The sequence below is a fragment of the Petromyzon marinus genome, chromosome 1, assembly GCF_048934315.1.
Source record: "Petromyzon marinus isolate PM22_M1 ecotype Great Lakes invasive population chromosome 1, UKy_Petmar_22M1.pri1.0, whole genome shotgun sequence".
NCBI lineage: Eukaryota > Metazoa > Chordata > Hyperoartia > Petromyzontiformes > Petromyzontidae > Petromyzon > Petromyzon marinus.
This window is the reverse complement of record NC_133667.1, coordinates 15834560-15852883: the sequence shown is the minus strand read 5'-3', so window position 1 is coordinate 15852883 and position 18324 is coordinate 15834560. Positions and strand designations below refer to the sequence as shown.

General features: G+C 50.1%; 1 protein-coding gene across 3 annotated transcripts in view; it reads left to right on the top strand.

The window, feature by feature from the left end:
- Nucleotides 1-18324, top strand: part of LOC116941629 (3',5'-cyclic-AMP phosphodiesterase 4C-like) — a 197578-nt gene that overhangs the window by 88878 nt on the left and 90376 nt on the right. For all 3 annotated transcript variants that reach the window (XM_076063703.1, XM_076063642.1, XM_076063586.1), the window contains exon 2: nucleotides 15484-15678. Coding sequence is in view for 2 of the 3 variants with exons in the window: in XM_076063642.1 (XP_075919757.1) it covers nucleotides 15484-15678 (195 nt within the window). In the remaining variant the exon portion in view is untranslated. The remainder of the gene's footprint in view (nucleotides 1-15483; nucleotides 15679-18324) is intronic.

Here is an 18324-nt window from a genome sequence, read left to right as displayed (position 1 = left end):
GTAGAGCGCTTTGCTTGGGTCGCTCTTCAGGGGCACGTTCCTGCAGCCTCGGAGCTTCAGTAGCTTGCCGGAGTCGCTGTGGCCAGGGGGCTGCGTGCAGGAGAAGCACAACTCCTTGAAGGAGGAGCAGGGGGGGAGAGGGCCGCCACCATCCTCCGGCGCCTCCAGCTTCAGGCGCAGCTCCTTCATGGCGAGGAGCGACGTCCCGCAGCAGCTTCTCCCCAGCGAGCATGGAGCGGAGTCCCCTAGCGGTGCCGGCGATCTCAGCTGCGGTCTTCCACTTGCGCTGGTGGGGGCCTACACGAGGTCGAAGACTGTCTGCAGCCCTGCTGATGTGAGGCGTAGAGCCAGGGTCCTCTCTCCTCTCATCCCCTGGAAGAGGCCGTTCAGGAACTGCGCGAGGTCGTAGGGCACGCGCGTTCTGCTCCACCCGAAGCTCCGCCACGCGTCCAAGAGGCTCTGGTGATAACCTGGCAGCCTCGTGTAGTCGGCCAGGCTCAGGCCCATCAGGAAGAGCTCCTTTCCGTACCCCAGGCACCCCCCTCCATTCCTCAGCAGGGCGATGGCCGGCGACTTCCAGGGTAGCTCCTCCCGGTCGTACGGCAGCCGCCTGCCGGCCATGAGCCTGAAGCTCGTGACCCTGGCGGCGACGTCCACCAGACCCTGGCCACCCTCGCCCACCGGCAGGCAGAGAACGCCCGGCCTGAGCCGGTGCTTCCCATGCCAGACGAAGTGCGCGAGTGAGCGGTTCTCTCTGGAAGAGAAAGAGCTGTGATTCGGAGATTGCGAGAGAGAGAGAGATCGGGTGGAGAGATCGAGAGAGATATTTTGGAGCGACAGTGATGGGGGAGGGTGGGGAGGGGTGGTGGTGAGAGAGACAGAGAGAGGCAGAGTGATATTTAAACTAGCCCAGTGGGTTCCTTCTAAACCTTGCGGTGCAAAGATTCCGCCCCCACCCCCCCTTTCTGGACACGTGCGAGAACGTGGCCAGATTTTATTTTTTGTAGGAGGTACCAAAAAGTAAAAAAATCATCACTCGTCGTCGTCAGACGCAACTTGAAGCGACGGGCACCGCCAACAACTCCGCCTCGCCGAAGCCGCTTGGGAGTTGTTGACGCGATATCTGGTCACTGGGACGAGGCATGGGGAAGCAAGTGGATGGTGGTGGTGCAAGGCTACGGTGGAGGTCAGGGACCGCTCTGTGTGTGTGTGTGTCGTCTAGAGTGTCGTCTAGAGTGTAGTCTATAGTGTGGTTTATAGTATAGTGTAGTCTATAGTGTAGTTTATAGTGTAGTCTATAGTGTAGTCTATAGTGTGGTCTATAGTGTGGTCTATAGTGTAGTCTGTAGTGTGGTCTATAGTGTAGTCTATAGTGTAGTCTGTAGAGTGGTCTATAGTGTGGTCTATAGTGTGGTCTATAGTGTAGTCTATAGTGTAGTCTGTAGAGTGGTCTATAGTGTGGTCTATAGTGTAGTCTATAGTGTGGTCTATAATGTGGTCTATAGTGTAGTCTATAGTGTAGTCTAGAGTGTAGTCTATAGTGTGGTCTATAGTGTGGTCTATAGTGTGGTCTATAGTGTAGTCTAGAGTGTAGTCTATAATGTAGTTTATAGTATAGTGTAGTCTAGAGTGTAGTCTATAGTATAGTCTAGAGTCTGTAATGTAGTCTATAGTGTAGTCTATAGTGTGGTCTATAGTGTGGTCTATAGTGTGGTCTATAGAGTGGTCTATAGTGTGGTCTATAGTGTAGTCTAGAGTGTAGTCTATGATGTAGTTTATAGTATAGTGTAGTCTAGAGTGTAGTCTATAGTATAGTCTAGAGTCTGTAATGTAGTCTATAGTGTAGTCTATAGTGTAGTCTGTAGTGAAGTCTAGAGTGTCGTCTATAGTGTAGTCTAGAGTGTAGTCTATAGTGCAGTCTATAGTGTAGTCTATAGTGTAGTCTATAGTGTGGTCTATAGTGTAGTCGATAGTGTAGTCGATAGTGTAGTCTAGAGTGTAGCTTATAGTGTGGTCTGTAGTGTAGTCTATAGTGTGGTCTACAGTGTAGTCTAGAAGTGTAGTCTAAAGTGTAGTCTATAATGTGGTCTATAGTGTAGTCTAGAGTGTAGTCTATAGTGTAGTCTATAGTGTGGTCTATAGTGTAGTCTATAATGTGGTCTATAGTGTAGTCTAGAGTGTAGTCTATAGTGTGGTCTATAGTGTGGTCTATAGTGTAGTCTATAGTGTGGTCTATAGTGTAGTCTATAGTGGTCTATAGTGTAGTCTATAGTGTAGTCTAGAGTGTAGTCTAGAGTGTAGTCTATAGTGTGGTCTATAGTGTGGTCTATAGTGTAGTCTATAGTGTAGTCTATAGTGTAGTCTATAGTGTGGTCTATAGTGTGGTCTATAGTGTAGTCTATAGTGTAGTTTATAGTATAGTGTAGTCTAGAGTGTAGTCTAGAGTGTAGTCTAGAGTCTATAATGTAGTCTATAGTGTGGTCTATAGTGTGGTCTATAGTGTAGTCTGTAGAGTGGTCTATAGTGTGGTGTATAGTGTGGTCTATAGTGTGGTCTATAGTGTAGTTTATAGTGTGGTCTATAATGTAGTTTATAGTATAGTGTAGTCTAGAGTGTAGTCTATAGTATAGTCTAGAGTCTGTAATGTAGTCTATAGTGTAGTCTATAGTGTAGTCTGTATTGAAGTCTAGAGTGTAGTCTATAGTGTAGTCTATAGTGTAGTCTATAGTGTAGTCTATAGTGTAGTCTATAGTGTAGTCTATAGTGTTGTTGATAGTGTAGTCTAGAGTGTAGTCTAGAGTGTAGCCTATAGTGTGGTATGTAGTGTAATCTATAGTGTGGTCTACAGTGTGGTCTATAGTGTAGTCTATAGTGTAGTCTATAGTGTGGTCTAGAGTGTAGTCTATAGTGTGGTCTATAGTGTGGTCTATAGTGTAGTCTATAGTGTGGTCTATAGTGTGGTCTATAGTGTGGTCTATAGTGTAGTCTATAGTGTGGTCTATAGTGTGGTCTATAGTGTAGTCTATAGTGTAGTCTATAGTGTGGTCTATAGTGTAGTCTATAGTGTGGTCTGTAGTGTAGTCTATAGTGTAGTCTATAGTGTAGTCTATAGTGTGGTCTATAGTGTGGTCTATAGTGTAGTCTATAGTGTGGTCTATAGTGTGGTCTATAGTGTAGTCTATAGTGTGGTCTATAGTGTAGTCTATAGTGTGGTCTATAGTGTAGTTTATAGTGTAGTCTAGAGTGTGGTCTATAGTGTAGTCTATAGTGTGGTCTATAGTGTAGTCTATAGTGTGGTCTGTAGTGTAGTCTATAGTGTGGTCTATAGTGTGGTCTATAGTGTAGTCTATAGTGTAGTTTATAGTATAGTGTAGTCTAGAGTGTAGTCTAGAGTCTATAATGTAGTCTATAGTGTAGTCTATAGTGTAGTCTATAGTGCGGTCTATAGTGTAGTCTATAGTGTAGTCTAGAGTGTAGTCTATAGTGTGGTCTATAGTGTAGTTTATAGTGTGGTCTATAGTGTAGTCTATAGTGTAGTCTATAGTGTAGTCTATAGTGTAGTCTATAGTGTGGTCTATAGTGTAGTCTATAGTGTAGTCTATAGTGTAGTCTATAGTGTAGTCTATAGTGTAGTCTATAGTGTAGTCTATAGTGTGGTCTATAGTGTAGTCTATCGTGTGGTCTATAGTGTGGTCTATAGTGTGGTCTATAGTGTGGTCTATAGTGTAGTCTATAGTGTAGTCTATAGTGTAGTCTATAGTGTGGTCTATAGTGTGGTCGATAGTGTGGTCTATAGTGTAGTCTATAGTGTGGTCTATAGTGTAGTCTATAGTGTAGTCTATAGTGTGGTCTATAGTGTGGTCTATAGTGTAGTCTATAGTGTGGTCTATAGTGTAGTCTATAGTGTAGTCTACAGTGTGGTCTATAGTGTGGTCTATAGTGTGGTCTTTAGTGTAGTCTATAGTGTGGTCTATAGTGTGGTCTATAGTGTAGTCTATAGTGTAGTTTATAGTATAGTGTAGTCTAGAGTGTAGTCTAGAGTATAGTCTAGAGTCTATAATGTAGTCTATAGTGTAGTCTATAGTGTAGTCTGTAGTGTAGTCTAGAGTGTCGTCTATAGTGTAGTCTATAGTGTAGTCTATAGTGTGGTCTATAGTGTAGTCTATATTGTAGTCTATAGTGTGGTCTATAGTGTGGTCTATAGTGTAGTTTATAGTGTAGTCTATAGTGTAGTCTATAGTGGTCTATAGTGTAGTCTATAGTGTGGTCTATAGTGTGGTCTATAGTGTAGTCTATAGTGTAGTCTATAGTGTAGTCTATAGTAGTGGTTCTTCTTAACCTGTGGGGGTGCACGTACACCCCTGGGGATGGGGGGGTGCGAGACATGGGCAATTGTTGTCTTAGAAGGTAAATCATCGACACACAAAATTAAGTCAAGGGCAACGTAAGTTACACTTTCACTTCGTGTCATCAAACCCCTGTGTAGCTATTAACATTTTGTGTTATGTATTAAAAAGAAAATAACCTTTACTGCAAATCTGAAGTAAAGGTTAAAGAACCACCGCGTTCATAGGTTTTAACCCTCACCTGGAGATAAGATTGCTATAAACGGTAAATTGCGGTTTACCACGTAGGCTTTGGTGACCAATATCATCCACAATAGAGGTTTTTGGGTTAGATCACGACTATACACTACACTATACACTACACTACTATACACAATAAACTACACTACTATACAATACACTATACAATACACTATACACTACACTATACACTACACTATACACTACACTATACACTACTTTACACAATACACTACTATACACTACACCACTATACACTACTATACACAATACCCAACACTACTATACACTACACTACCATACACTACACTATACACTACACTACTATACACTACACTATACACTACACTACTATACATTACACTACCATACAGAATACACTACACTACTATACACTACACTACTATACACTACACTACTATACACTACACTACTATACACTACACTACTATACAATACACTACACTACTATACACTACACTACTATACTCTACACTACTATACACTACACTACTATACACTACACTACTATACACTACACTACTATACACTACACTACTATACACAATACCCAACACTACTATACACTACACTACCATACACTACACTATACACTACACTACTATACACTACACTACTATACACTACACTATACACTACACTACTATACACTACACTACTATACACTACACTACTATACACTACTACACTACTATACATTACACTACTATACAGAATACACTACACTACTATACACTACACTACTATACACTACACTACTATACACTACACTACTATACACTACACTACTATACAATACACTACACTACTATACACTACACTACTATACTCTACACTACTATACACTACACTACTATACACTACACTACTATACACTACACTACTATACACAATACCCAACACTACTATACACTACACTACCATACACTACACTATACACTACACTACTATACAATACACTACTATACACTACACTACTATACACTACACTACTATACACTACACTACTATACTCTACACTACACTACTATACACTACACTACTATACACTACACTACTATACACTACACTACTATACAATACACTACTATACACTACACCACTATACACTACACTACTATACACTACACTATACACTACTATACACTACACTACTATACACTACACTACTATACACTACTATACAATACACTACTATACACTACACCACTATACTCTACACTACTATACACTACACTATACACTACACTATACTCTACACTACACTATAGACTGCACTACACACTAGTGCTGCACTAGCGACGAACTGGCCACGTTCTGTTCACGCGACACAACCCTCGCTCGCTGGCTGTGTCGGCTGGTGGCGGGTTTTAACGACGCAACATTTATACATTCACGCGAACCAACCCGACAACAGCAGCAACAACAACAAAAGGCCCTCTATCATGGAGCAAATCGACACCCCTCCTCTTCACTTGTTTGTTGCAAAAGCATCGTCATTAAAGCGCGCGGGCCTCCGGTGGCACGGCCGTCTGGACACAACGCGCCGCTCCAGCGATATCGGGGCGACGATTTCAAAGCGCGCCCGGGCATCACAGTTCTTCGGCAAAGTCGCGTGGGTTCGAAGTGAAACATCGCAACACGGGCAACCCTCATCACCTGATGATGGACGCTCGCGCTGCGATCGAAACGTCGTTTTATTTTATTTCATTTTCCACCTGCTACGTGACTTTACCCAAAGAGCCAAGGAGTGTGTGGATTCATGCAGTCGCGAAAGCTTCAAATCGAGATCGGCATCCCCAGTTGGCTGCCTGACATCGGAAGGGAAAACGGAGAGACCGAGAGAGAGAGAGAGCGTTCCAGACGGCCGCGGAAGCGGCGCATCTGAACGCGCCGCGAGATCGCGTCGCGCGGACCGGACTGCGTGATGAGTCTTCCGTGGGTTTCTCTGGGTGTTTGTGGGTTTCTGTGGATTTCTGTGGGTTTCTCTGGGTATCTGTGGGTTTCTGTGGGTTTCTGTGGGTTTCTGTGGGTGTCTGTGGGTTTCTGTGGGTTTCTGTGGGTTTCTCTGGGTGTCTGTGGGTTTCTGTGGGTGTCTGTGGGTTTCTCTGGGTGTCCGTGGGTTTCTGTGGGTTTCTGTGGGTTTCTCTGGGTGTCTGTGGATTTCTGTCAGTTTCTGTGGGTGTCTGTGGATTTCTGTGGGTTTCTGTGGGTGTCTGTGGGTTTCTGTGGGTGTCTGTGGGTTTCTGTGGGTTTCTCTGGGTGTCTGTGGATTTCTGTGGGTTTCTGTGGGTGTCTGTGGGTTTCTGTGGGTGTCTGTAGATTTCTGTGGGTTTCTGTGGGTGTCTGTGGGTTTCTGTGGGTGTCTGTGGATTTCTGTGGGTTTCTGTGGGTGTCTGTGGGTTTCTGTGGGTGTCTGTGGGTTTCTGTGCGAAGTCCATGGGCTCGTCGTAGGCTATGGGGGGTGAGAGGGTGAAACTAAACTAGTTTTATCGAATCGGGCAAAGGCCCCTCTGAGCTGTTGCAGCTCTTTTACAGAAGCGACCTGCTTAATCGCAAATGAGATTCTCCAACGAAAGTGGCTTATCCATCATCGTCGTCATCATCACGTGGACAGTCAAATAGTCCAAACGCGTGGTGACGTCGTTTCTAAATGTGTAGGGGGGAAATCCGGAGGACCCGGAGAAAAATCCACGCGACCACTGAGAGAGAGAGACACGCAGACTCCAAATATACAGCAGCAGCAGGCATCGTCAGGGTCCGGATCGAACCCACGACCTCCTGTACACCAAGCGAGGTAGTCAACATCTCCTAGCCACCGCGGCGAGATGAGCGTTTGAGGGGGAGCGGTAGTGTAGCGGTCAGCGGCTACGCTGCCCGCTACACTACCGCTCCGGTCACACGAATTCGATTCCTGCTGACGGCCAACATCGGTGACGAATATCTGAACCCGGGTCCACTCCTGGACCCTCCCCCTAGGTCGACTCAGCCTCAAATGAGTACCTGGTGCGGTGCATGAACACCGGCATTGGGGAGACAAAGGCGGCCGTGCGTGGTTGCTGGCCACCCCCACCCCCCCCACCCCCACGTGTCTTTTAGAGGCTACACGGGGGATCTTTGTTTGTCTCCTTCATAGATGCTGCTGCTACTCGCTAACAGCACTTGCCCCAGCAGTCTGTTAGAGGCTACATGGGGGAACTTTGTCTTTGTCTCCTTCATAGATGCTGCTGCTACTCGCTAACAGCACTTGCCCCAGCAGTCTGTTAGAGGCTACACGGGGGATCTTTGTCTTTGTCTCCTTCATAGGCGCTGCTGCTACTCGCTAACAGCACTTGCCCCGACAGTCTGTTAGAGGCTACACGGGTGATCTTTGTCTTTGTCTCCTTCATAGGTGCTGCTGATGCTACTCGCTAACAGCACTTGCCCCGACAGTCTGTTAGAGGCTACACGGGGGATCTTTGTCTTTGTCTCCTTCATAGGCGCTGCTGCTACTCGCTAACAGCACTTGCCCCAGCAGTCTGTTAGAGGCTACACGGGGGATCTTTGTCTCCTTCATAGGTGCTGCTACTCGCTAACAGCACTTGCCCCGACAGTCTGTTAGAGGCTACACGGGGGATCTTTGTCTCCATCATAGTAGCTGCTGCTGCTGCTACTCGCTAACAGCGCTTGCCCCAATGCTCTGTTAAGGCTACACGGGGGGGGGGGGGGGTCTTTTCCTTTTGTGGGAGTGTGTGAGAGTGATAAGTCTGAGAATTCGGAGAGCTGAATGTGTAAGGACCGGGGAGAGAGTGGCAAGAGAGTCAAGAGAGAGTGTGAGAGAGAGTGTGAGAGAGAGAGTGTGAGAGAGTGTGAGAGGTAGAGAGTGAGAGAGTGTGAGAGAGTGTGAGAGAGAGAGTGTGAGAGAGAGAGAGAGAGTGTGCGAGAGAGTGTGAGAGAGAGAGAGTGAGAGAGAGTGTGAGAGAGAGAGAGTGAGAGAGTGTGAGAGAGAGTGAGAGAGTGTGAGAGAGAGTGTGAGAGAGAGTGTGCGAGAGAGTGTGAGAGAGAGAGTGTGAGAGAGTGTGAGAGAGAGAGTGTGAGAGAGAGAGTGTGAGAGAGAGAGAGTGTGAGAGAGTGTGAGAGAGAGTGTGAGAGTGTGAGAGAGAGTGTGAGAGAGAGAGTGTGAGAGAGAGTGTGCGAGAGAGAGAGTGTGAGAGAGAGTGAGAGAGAGTGTGAGAGAGAGTGTGAGAGAGTGTGAGAGAGAGAGAGTGTGAGAGAGAGTGAGAGAGAGTGTGAGAGAGAGTGTGAGAGAGTGTGAGAGAGAGTGTGAGAGAGAGAGTGTGAGAGATAGAGAGTGTGAGAAAGAGAGTGTGAGAGATAGAGAGTGAGAGAGAGTGTGAGAGAGAGTGTGCGAGAGAGAGGGCGCATTGTGGACTAGGGAGTGTGATGATTGGGAGAGAGAGTGAGAGAGTGTGAGTGGTGATTGAGGGAGTGTGATGATTGGGAGAGAGTGTGAGAGAGAGTGTGAGTGGTGATTGAGGGAGTGTGATGATTGGGAGAGAGTGAGAGAGAGTGTGTGAGTGGTGATTGAGGGAGTGTGATGATTGGGAGAGAGTGTGAGAGAGAGAGAGTGTGAGTGGTGATTGAGGGAGTGTGATGATTGGGAGAGAGTGTGAGAGAGAGAGAGTGTGATTGGGAGTGCGTGTGGGTGACTTATGAAATTCGGGGACCCACTGGAAGCCATGCCCTTTTAAATCTGCATCGAAAGCGGCTACGTACGGTGCGAAAGAAGTCCAATGTGCGTACAGCATCAGCAGGAGCGTCAACTGTACCGTCAGCAGTCGCGGCACGTGTACGTACAGCGAGGGAAAAAAGTATTTGATCCCCTGCTGATTTTGTACGTTTGCCCACTGACAAAGAAACGATCAGTCTATAATTTTAATGGTAGGTTTATTTGAACAGGGAGAGACAGAATAACAACAAAAAAATCCAGAAAAACGCATGTCAAAAATGTTATGAATTGATTTGCATTTTAATGAGGGAAATAAGTATTTGACCCCTCTGCAAAACATGACTTAGTACTTGGTGGCAAAACCCTTGTTGGGAATCACAGAGGTCAGACGTTTCTTGTAGATGGCCACCAGGTTTGCACACATCTCAGGAGGGATTTTGTCCCACTCCTCTTTGCAGATCTTCTCCAAGTCATTAAGGTTTCGAGGCTGACGTTTGGCAACTCGAACCTTCAGCTCCCTACACAGATTTTCTATGGGATTAAGGTCTGGAGACTGGCTAGGCCACTCCAGGACCTTAATGTGCTTCTTCTTGAGCCACTCCTTTGTTGCCTTGGCCGTGTGTTTTGGGTCATTGTCATGCTGGAATACCCATCCACGACCCATTTTCAATGCCCTGGCTGAGGGAAGGAGGTTCTCACCCAAATTTGAAGGTACATGGCCCCGTCCATCGTCCCTTTGATGTGGTGAAGTTGTCCTGTCCCCATAGCAGAAAAACACCCCCAAAGCATAATGTTTCCACCTCCATGTTTGACGGTGGGGATGGTGTTCTTGGGGTCATAGGCAGCATTCCTCCTCCAAACACGGCGAGTTGAGTTGATGCCAAAGAGCTCCATTTTGGTCTCATCTGACCACAACACTTTCACCCAGTTGTCCTCGAATCATTCAGATGTTCATTGGCAAACTTCAGACGGGCATGTATATATGCTTTTTTGAGCAGGGGGACCTTGCAGGCGCTGCAGGATTTCAGTCCTTCACGGCATAGTGTGTTACCAATTGTTTTCTTGGTGACTATTGTCCCAGCTGCCTTGAGATCATTGACAAGATCCTCCCGTGTAGTTCTGGGCTGATTCCTCACCGTTCTCATGATCATTGCAACTCCACGAGGTGAGATCTTGCATGGAGCCCCAGGCCGAGGGAGATTGACAGTTATTTTGTGTTTCTTCCATTTGCGAATAATCGCACCAACTGTTGTCACCTTCTCACCAAGCTGCTTGGCAATGGTCTTGTAGCCCATTCCAGCCTTGTGTAGGTCTACAATCTTGTCCCTGACATCCTTGGAGAGCTCTTTGGCCTTGGCCATGGTGGAGAGTTTGGAATCTGATTGATTGATTGCTTCTGTGGACAGGTGTCTTTTATACAGGTAACAAGCTGAGATTAGGAGCACTCCCTTTAAGAGTGTGCTCCTAATCTCAGCTCGTTACCCGTATAAAAGACACCTGGGAGCCAGAAATCTTTCTGATTGAGAGGGGGTCAAATACTTATTTCCCTCATTAAAATGCAAATCAATTTATAACATTTTCGACATGCATTTTTCTGGATTTTCTTGTTGTTATTCTGTCTCTCACTGTTCAAATAAACCTACCATTAAAATTATAGACTGATCATTTCTTCGTCAGTGGGCAAACGTACAAAATCAGCAGGGGATCAAATACTTTTTTCCCTCACTGTACAGAGAGAGAGAGAGAGATTTGAAGAAAGAGAGTCCGTGATTGGAGGAGACAGGAAGACTCATAAAACGTGGACCATGAAACATCGATTCCCCTTATAAACCCTCTCGCTCGCACGGGCCCCGTCACAGAGTCTCAGGCGAGCGAGTGAGCGAGCGAGTGACGGAGTGATGGAGCGAGCGAGCGACTGGCTGGAGGATCGACTGAGCGAGTGACGGAGTGATGGAGCGAGCGAGTGACGGAGCGAGCGAGTATGTAAGTGGCTCAGTAAGTGAGCAAGTGAGCGAGTAACTAAGTGAGCGAGTAACTAAGTGAGCGAGTAACTAAGTGAGCGAGTAACTAAGTGAGCGAGTTACTGAGTGAGCGACGAAGCGAGCGAGTGAGTGGGTGACTTAAGTGAGCGGGTGAGCGAGCCAGTGGGGAGAGCCCCTCGTGAACCAAAACCAAGCCCAGCGACTCTCCCACCTGGGCAGCGGTTGCGCAATCTTCGTGACCCCCACACCCCCCCCCCCTCGTGACCCCCACCCCATGGCGTCCCCTGGCCGTGTGGGGGTGCGGGCGAGGGGTCTGCAGGGACCGCCTCTGCTGGGGTCACCGAGAGCCGTCCACCTGCCCATCGACATCGCGCAGCGCCGATGCAGCCGGTACCACGCGCCGCATTCCCCCCCCCCCCCCTAGGTCGACTCGGCCTCAAATTAGCTTTGCCTGCTGCGCCGTGAAACGTTCGCCACTGTTGGGGGAGACAAAGGCGGCCGGGCGCGCGTGGTTGCTGGCCACCCCACCCACCACGTGTCGTGTAGCACAGTGCCGGCGTTCGTAGGTGCTGCTGCTGCTACTCGCTAACAGCGCTTGCCCCGACAGTCTGTTAGAGGATACACGGGGGATCGTTGCCTTTAGTCTGCTTCATAGGCGCTGCTGATACTCGCTACTAACAGCACTTGCCCCGACAGTCTGTTAGAGGCTACACGGGGGATCTTTGTCTCCGTCATAGACGCTGCTGCTACTCGCTAACAACACTTGCCCCAAGTCTGTTAGAGACTATAGGGGAGGATATTTGTCTGTGTCTTTGTGTAGTGGTGTGCCCGTATATCTGAATTGGTACTGGGCCTCCCCTAGGTCGACTCAGCCTCAAATGAGTACCTGGACCGGTGTGTAGTAAACATTGCTACTGGGGAGACAAAGGCGGCCGGGCGTGGTGCTGGCCACCCACCCCCTCGTGTGCCGTTCCGGCCTTCATAGGTGCTCGCTAACAGCACTTGCCCCAACAGTCTGTTAAGACTATATGGGGGATCTTTGGTGATGGTCGTGGTGATGGTGTTGGTAGTGATGGTGGTGGTGATTGTAGTTGTGGTGGTGGTAACAGCACTTTCCCAAAAGTCTGTGAAGACTATATGGGAGATCTTTGTCTTTGGTGATGGTCGTGGTGATGGTGTTAGTAGTGATGGTGGTGGTAACAGCACTTTACCCAAAAGTCTGTGAAGACTATATGGGGGATCTTTGTCTTTGCTGATGGTCGTGGTGATGGTATTGGTAGTGATGGTGGTGGTGATTGTAGTTGTGGTGGTAACAGCACTTTCCCCAAAAGTCTGTGAAGACTATATGGGGGATCTTTGTCTTTACTGATGGTCGTGGTGATGGTATTGGTAGTGATGGTGGTGGTGATTGTAGTTGTGGTGGTGGTGATGGTGGTAACAGCACTTTTCCCAAAAGTCTGTTGAGGCTATACGGGGGATCTTTGTCTTTGGTGATAGTCGTGGTGATGGTATTGGTAGTGATGGTGATGGTATTGGTAGTGATGGTGGTGGTGATTGTAGTTGTGGTGGTGGTAACAGCACTTTTCCCAGAAGTCTGTTGAGGCTATACGGGGGATCTTTGTCTTTTGGTGGTGACGATTATCACACCAGCAAACGATCATCCGAAGCGGTCCTGGGCATCCCCTAGGTCGACTCAGCATCAAATGAGTAATGTACCTGGTGTGGTGGTGTGTAAATGTCGCCACTGGGGAAACAAAGGCGGCCGGGCGTGGTGCTGGCCACCCACCCCCTCGTGTGTGCCACAGTGCCGACATTCATAGTTGTTGCTACTCGCTAACAGCACTTGCCCCGACAGTCTGTTAGAGGCTACACGGGGGACCTTTGTCTTTGTCTCCTTCATAGGTGCTGCTGCTGCTACTCGCTAACAGCACTTGCCCCGACAGTCTGTTAGAGGCTACACGGGGGACCTTTGTCTTTGTCTCCTTCATAGGTGCTGCTGCTGCTACTCGCTGACAGCACTTGCCCCAGCAGTCTGTTAGAGGCTACACGGGGGATCTTTCTCTGCTTCATAGCTGCTGCTACTCACTACTAACAGCACTTGCCCCAACAGTCTGTTAGAGGCTACACGGGGGATCTTTGTCTTTGTCTCCTTCATAGGTGCTGCTGCTACTCGCTGACAGCACTTGCCCCGACAGTCTGTTAGAGGCTACACGGGGGATCTTTGTCTGCTTCATAGCTGCTGCTACTCACTACTAACAGCACTTGCCCCGACAGTCTGTTAGAGGCTACACGGGGGACCTTTGTCTTTGTCTCCTTCATAGGTGCTGCTACTCGCTAACAGCACTTGCCCCCGACAGTCTGTTAGAGGCTACACGGGAGACCTTTGTCTCTGCCTTTTAGCCGTGCGCCGCTTTGAGTCGCTGGCGCAGCCTACAGGAGGCTGTTGACTTTGCGAAGGCTAAATAAATAAATTAAAAATCCCTCACCAATAAATTAAATAAAAGCCATAAAACATCGATATATAGTCGCATAAATACACACTCACGTGTGTTCGCGTGTGTACTCGATCACACCAAAAGACAAAGATCCCCCGCGTAGCCTCTAACAGACTGTCGGGGCAAGTGCTGTTAGCGAGTAGCAGCAGCACCTATGAAGGAGACAAAGACAAAGATCCCCCGTGTAGCCTCTAACAGACTGCTGGGGCAAGTGCTGATAGCGAGTAGCAGCAGCGCCTATGAAGGAGACAAAGACAAAGATCCCCCGTGTAGCCTCTAACAGGCTGCTGGGGCAAGTGCTGTTAGCGAGTAGCAGCAGCGCCTATGAAGGAGACAAAGATCCCCCGTGTAGCCTGTAACAGACTGTCGGGGCAAGTGCTGTTAGCGAGCACCTATGAAGGCCGGCACCGTGGCACACGTGGGTGGCCAGCACCACGCCCGGCCGCCTTTGTCTCCCTTGTGGCGATGTTTACTACGCACACCGCTACACCAGCTACTCATCTGAGGCTGAGTCGACCTAGGGGAGGCCCAGGACCAGGTTCACACAATCGTCACCGCTGTTGGAATCGAACTCGGGTCGCCGGGCTCGCTACGCCACCGCACGCGGTTCGTGAAGGGGGCGCTACTGCTGGGCAGTGCCAGGCTAGGTGCACAGTGCGGCGACTCAGGCAGTAGGGAGGCAGTCGCCCCCCTCCCCCCCACTCCAGCCACAACGACGAGAGGGCAGAGGGGAGCGACTGCTCACAACAACGAGCGGGGACGCCGGGCGGATAAAACGCAGCAACTTTGAACCAGCGGGGAGCACAGCTGTGGTGGTGGTGGTGCATCTGGCAGGCTTCTCAGACCTCCTCCTGCACCTAGCCTGGCACAGCAGCAGTCAACCCATGGCACCTGCTGGGTCTGTCCCCGTAACGTCCCTGCCACTTGACGGCGAACGGCGGTTGTTGTTGTGTTTGTTGTTGTGTTGTTGTTGTGTTGTTGTTGTGTTTGTTGTTGTGTTTGTGTTGTTGTTGTGTTTGTTGTGTTGTTGTTGTGTTTGTTGTTGTGTTTGTTGTTGTGTTTGCTGTGTTGTTGTGTTTGTTGTTGTGTTTGTGTTGTTGTTGTGTTGTTGTGTTTGTTGTGTTGTTGTGTTTGTGTTGTTGTGTTGTTGTTGTGTTTGTTGTTCTGTTGTTGTGTTTGTTGTTGTGTTTGTTGTGTTGTTGTTTGTGTCGTCGTCGTCAATAACATTCCTTACCTCCTCCTCATCCTCCTCCTCCTCCACCTCCTCCACCACCTCCTCCTCATCCTCCACCTCCTCCACCCCCTCCTCCACCACCTCCTCCTCCACCTCCACCCCCTCCTCCTCCCCCTCCTCCACCACCTCCTCCTCCACCTCCTCCCCCACCTCCTCCCCCACCACCTCCTCCTCCACCTACTCCCCCTCCTCCACCTCCTCCCCCACCACCTCCTCCTCCACCTCCTCCACCCCCTCCTCCACGTCCTCCTCCACCACCTCCTCCACCCCCACCTCCTCCACCTCCTCCACCACCCTCTCCTCCACCCCCACCTCCTCCCCCTCCTCCACTTCCACCCCCTCCTCCACCTCCTCCACCCCCACCTCCTCCTCCCCCTCCTCCCCCACCACCTCCTCCACCACCCCCACCTCCTCCACCACCTCCACCCCCTCCACCTCCTCCTCCACCTCCTCGCAGCTTCGACGTGGAGAATGGCGTCTCGCCGGGCCGCAGCCCGCTGGAGGCGCAGGCGAGCCCCGGCTCGGGCGGCCTCGTGCTGCACGCGGCCTTCCCGCACGGCGCGCGCCGCGAAAGTTTCCTCTACCGCTCCGACAGCGACTACGACCTCTCGCCAAAGTCGGTGTCGCGCAACTCCTCCATCGCCAGCGACGCGTGGGTGCACGCTTCTACACACACACACACACGCGTGTCTACACACACACACGCGCGCGTGTCTACACACACACACGCGCGCGTGTCTACACACACACACGCGCGCGTGTCTACACACACACACGCGCGCGTGTCTACACACACACACACGTCTACACACACACACGTCTACACACACTTCTACACACACACACGCATCTACACACGCACGCGTCTATACACACACACACGTGTCTACACGCACACGCACGTGTCTACACACACGCATGCACGTGTCTCCACACACACACACCTTGCCTACAGACACGCGCGCAGACACACGCTCGCATGGAGACACGTGGGGAGACACTTGCAGACACACGCACGCATGGAGACACGTGGGGAGACACACTTGCAGACACACGCTCGCATGGAGACACGTGGGGAGACACTTGCAGACACACGCACGCGTGGAGACACGAGGAGACGCGCACATCGAGAGACGCACGTGCAGGGACACGCGTAGGCAGAGACACATGCACACACACACGCACACACACGGCCGCACGCACGTACACACAGTCACACACACACGCACACACAGTCGTACACACACACGGCCGCACACACACGGCCGCACACACACAGTCGTACACAGACACACTCACACACACACACAGTCGTACGCACACACAGTCGCACACACACACAGTCGCACACACACACGCACACACAGTCGTACACACACACGCACACACAGTCGTACACAGACACACTCACACACACGCACACACAGTCGCACACACACAGTCGCGCACACGCACGAGCAATGAGGCTTGCTCAAGCGCAGTCATCGGCATCACAAGCGTCCGTAATCGCAGCGTCAGCGCAATCATCATCGTAGTCATCATCGTCGTCATCGTCGTTAACACAATCATAGTCATCGTAGTCATCGTCGTTAACACAATCGTCAGCAAGCTCCGTCATCATCACCACCGCTATTGTCACCCCCACCCCCCTCCTAAGTGGCTCTTAGAACCCCCACTTTGTCATCAGTATCATCATCTGTATCATCATCAGCGTCATTATCAGCATAATCATTAGCGACGTCATCATCAGTATCAGCATCATCATCAGCGTCATTATCAGCATCATCAGCGTCATCATTATCAGCATAATCATCAGCGTCATCATCATCAGCATCGTCATAATCAGCGTCGTCATCATCAGTATCATCATCAGTATCATTAGCGTCGTCATCAGCATCATCCTCGTCATCGTCGTCTTCATCGTCGTCGTCATCATCATCGTCGTCGTCGTCGTCATCATCATCGTCGTCGACGTCGTCATCAACGTCATCATCATCATCCTCGTCATCGTCGTCATCGTCATCAACGTCATCATCGTCGTCATCATCATCATCGTCGTCGTCATCAACGTCATCGTCGTCGTCGTCATCATCGTCGTCATCGTCGTCATCATCGCCCTCGTCGTCATTGTCATCATCGTCATCGTCGTCATCATCATCGTCATCATCGTCGTCGTTCCCGACAGTCCTCCGTGACCATGACGCAAGGCGATTTCCAAACGCCCGGTGGAGCCTCCCTTCACAGGCGCTGCTGCTGCTGCTGCTGCTCACTAACAGCACTTGCCCCCAACAGTTTGTCACGGCTGTACGGGGGATCTTTGTCTTTGTGCTGCGCGTGTGTCTGCGCGTGCGCGTGTTCATGCGCGTGTGCGTTCATGTGGGCATGCGTTCACGTGCGCGTGTTCATGTGCGTGTGCGTTCATGTGGGCATGCGTTTACGTGCGCGTGTGTTCGTGTGCGCGTGTGTTCATGTGGGCATGCGTTCACGTGCGCGTGCGTTCACGTGCGCGTGTGTTCATGTGGGCGTGCGTTCATGTGCGCGTCGCATTCCCACTAACGCGTGCGTTCCATTTCAGTGCCGTGCGTGCTGGCGTGCGTCGATCGTTCTCAGTGACAGGAGTGTGTGCACACGTCTGTGTGTGTGTGTGCGTTTCCACTGACACGTGCCGTGCGCCATCACTGACACGTGCCGTGCGTCATCACTGACACGTGCCGTGCGTCATCAGTGACACGTGCCGTGCGTCATCAGTGACACGTGCCGTGCGTCATCACTGACACGTGCCGTGCGTCATCAGTGACACGTGTCGTGCGTCATCAGTGACACGTGCCGTGCGTCATCACTGACACGTGCCGTGTGTCATCAGTGACACGTGCCGTGTGTCATCACTGACACGTGCCGTGCGTCATCAGTGACACGGGTCGTGCGTCATCACTGACACGTGCCGTGTGCCATCACTGACACGTGCCGTGTGTCATCACTGACACGTGTCGTGTGCCATCACTGACACGTGCCGTGTGCCATCACTGACACGTGCCGTGTGCCATCACTGACACGTGCCGTGTGCCATCACTGACACGTGCCGTGTGCCATCACTGACACGTGCCGTGTGTCATCACTGACACGTGCCGTGTGCCATCACTGACACGTGCCGTGTGTCATCACTGACACGTGCCGTGTGCCATCACTGACACGTGCCGTGTGCCATCACTGACACGTGCCGTGTGCCATCACTGACACGTGCCGTGTGCCATCACTGACACGTGCCGTGTGTCATCACTGACACGTGCCGTGTGTCATC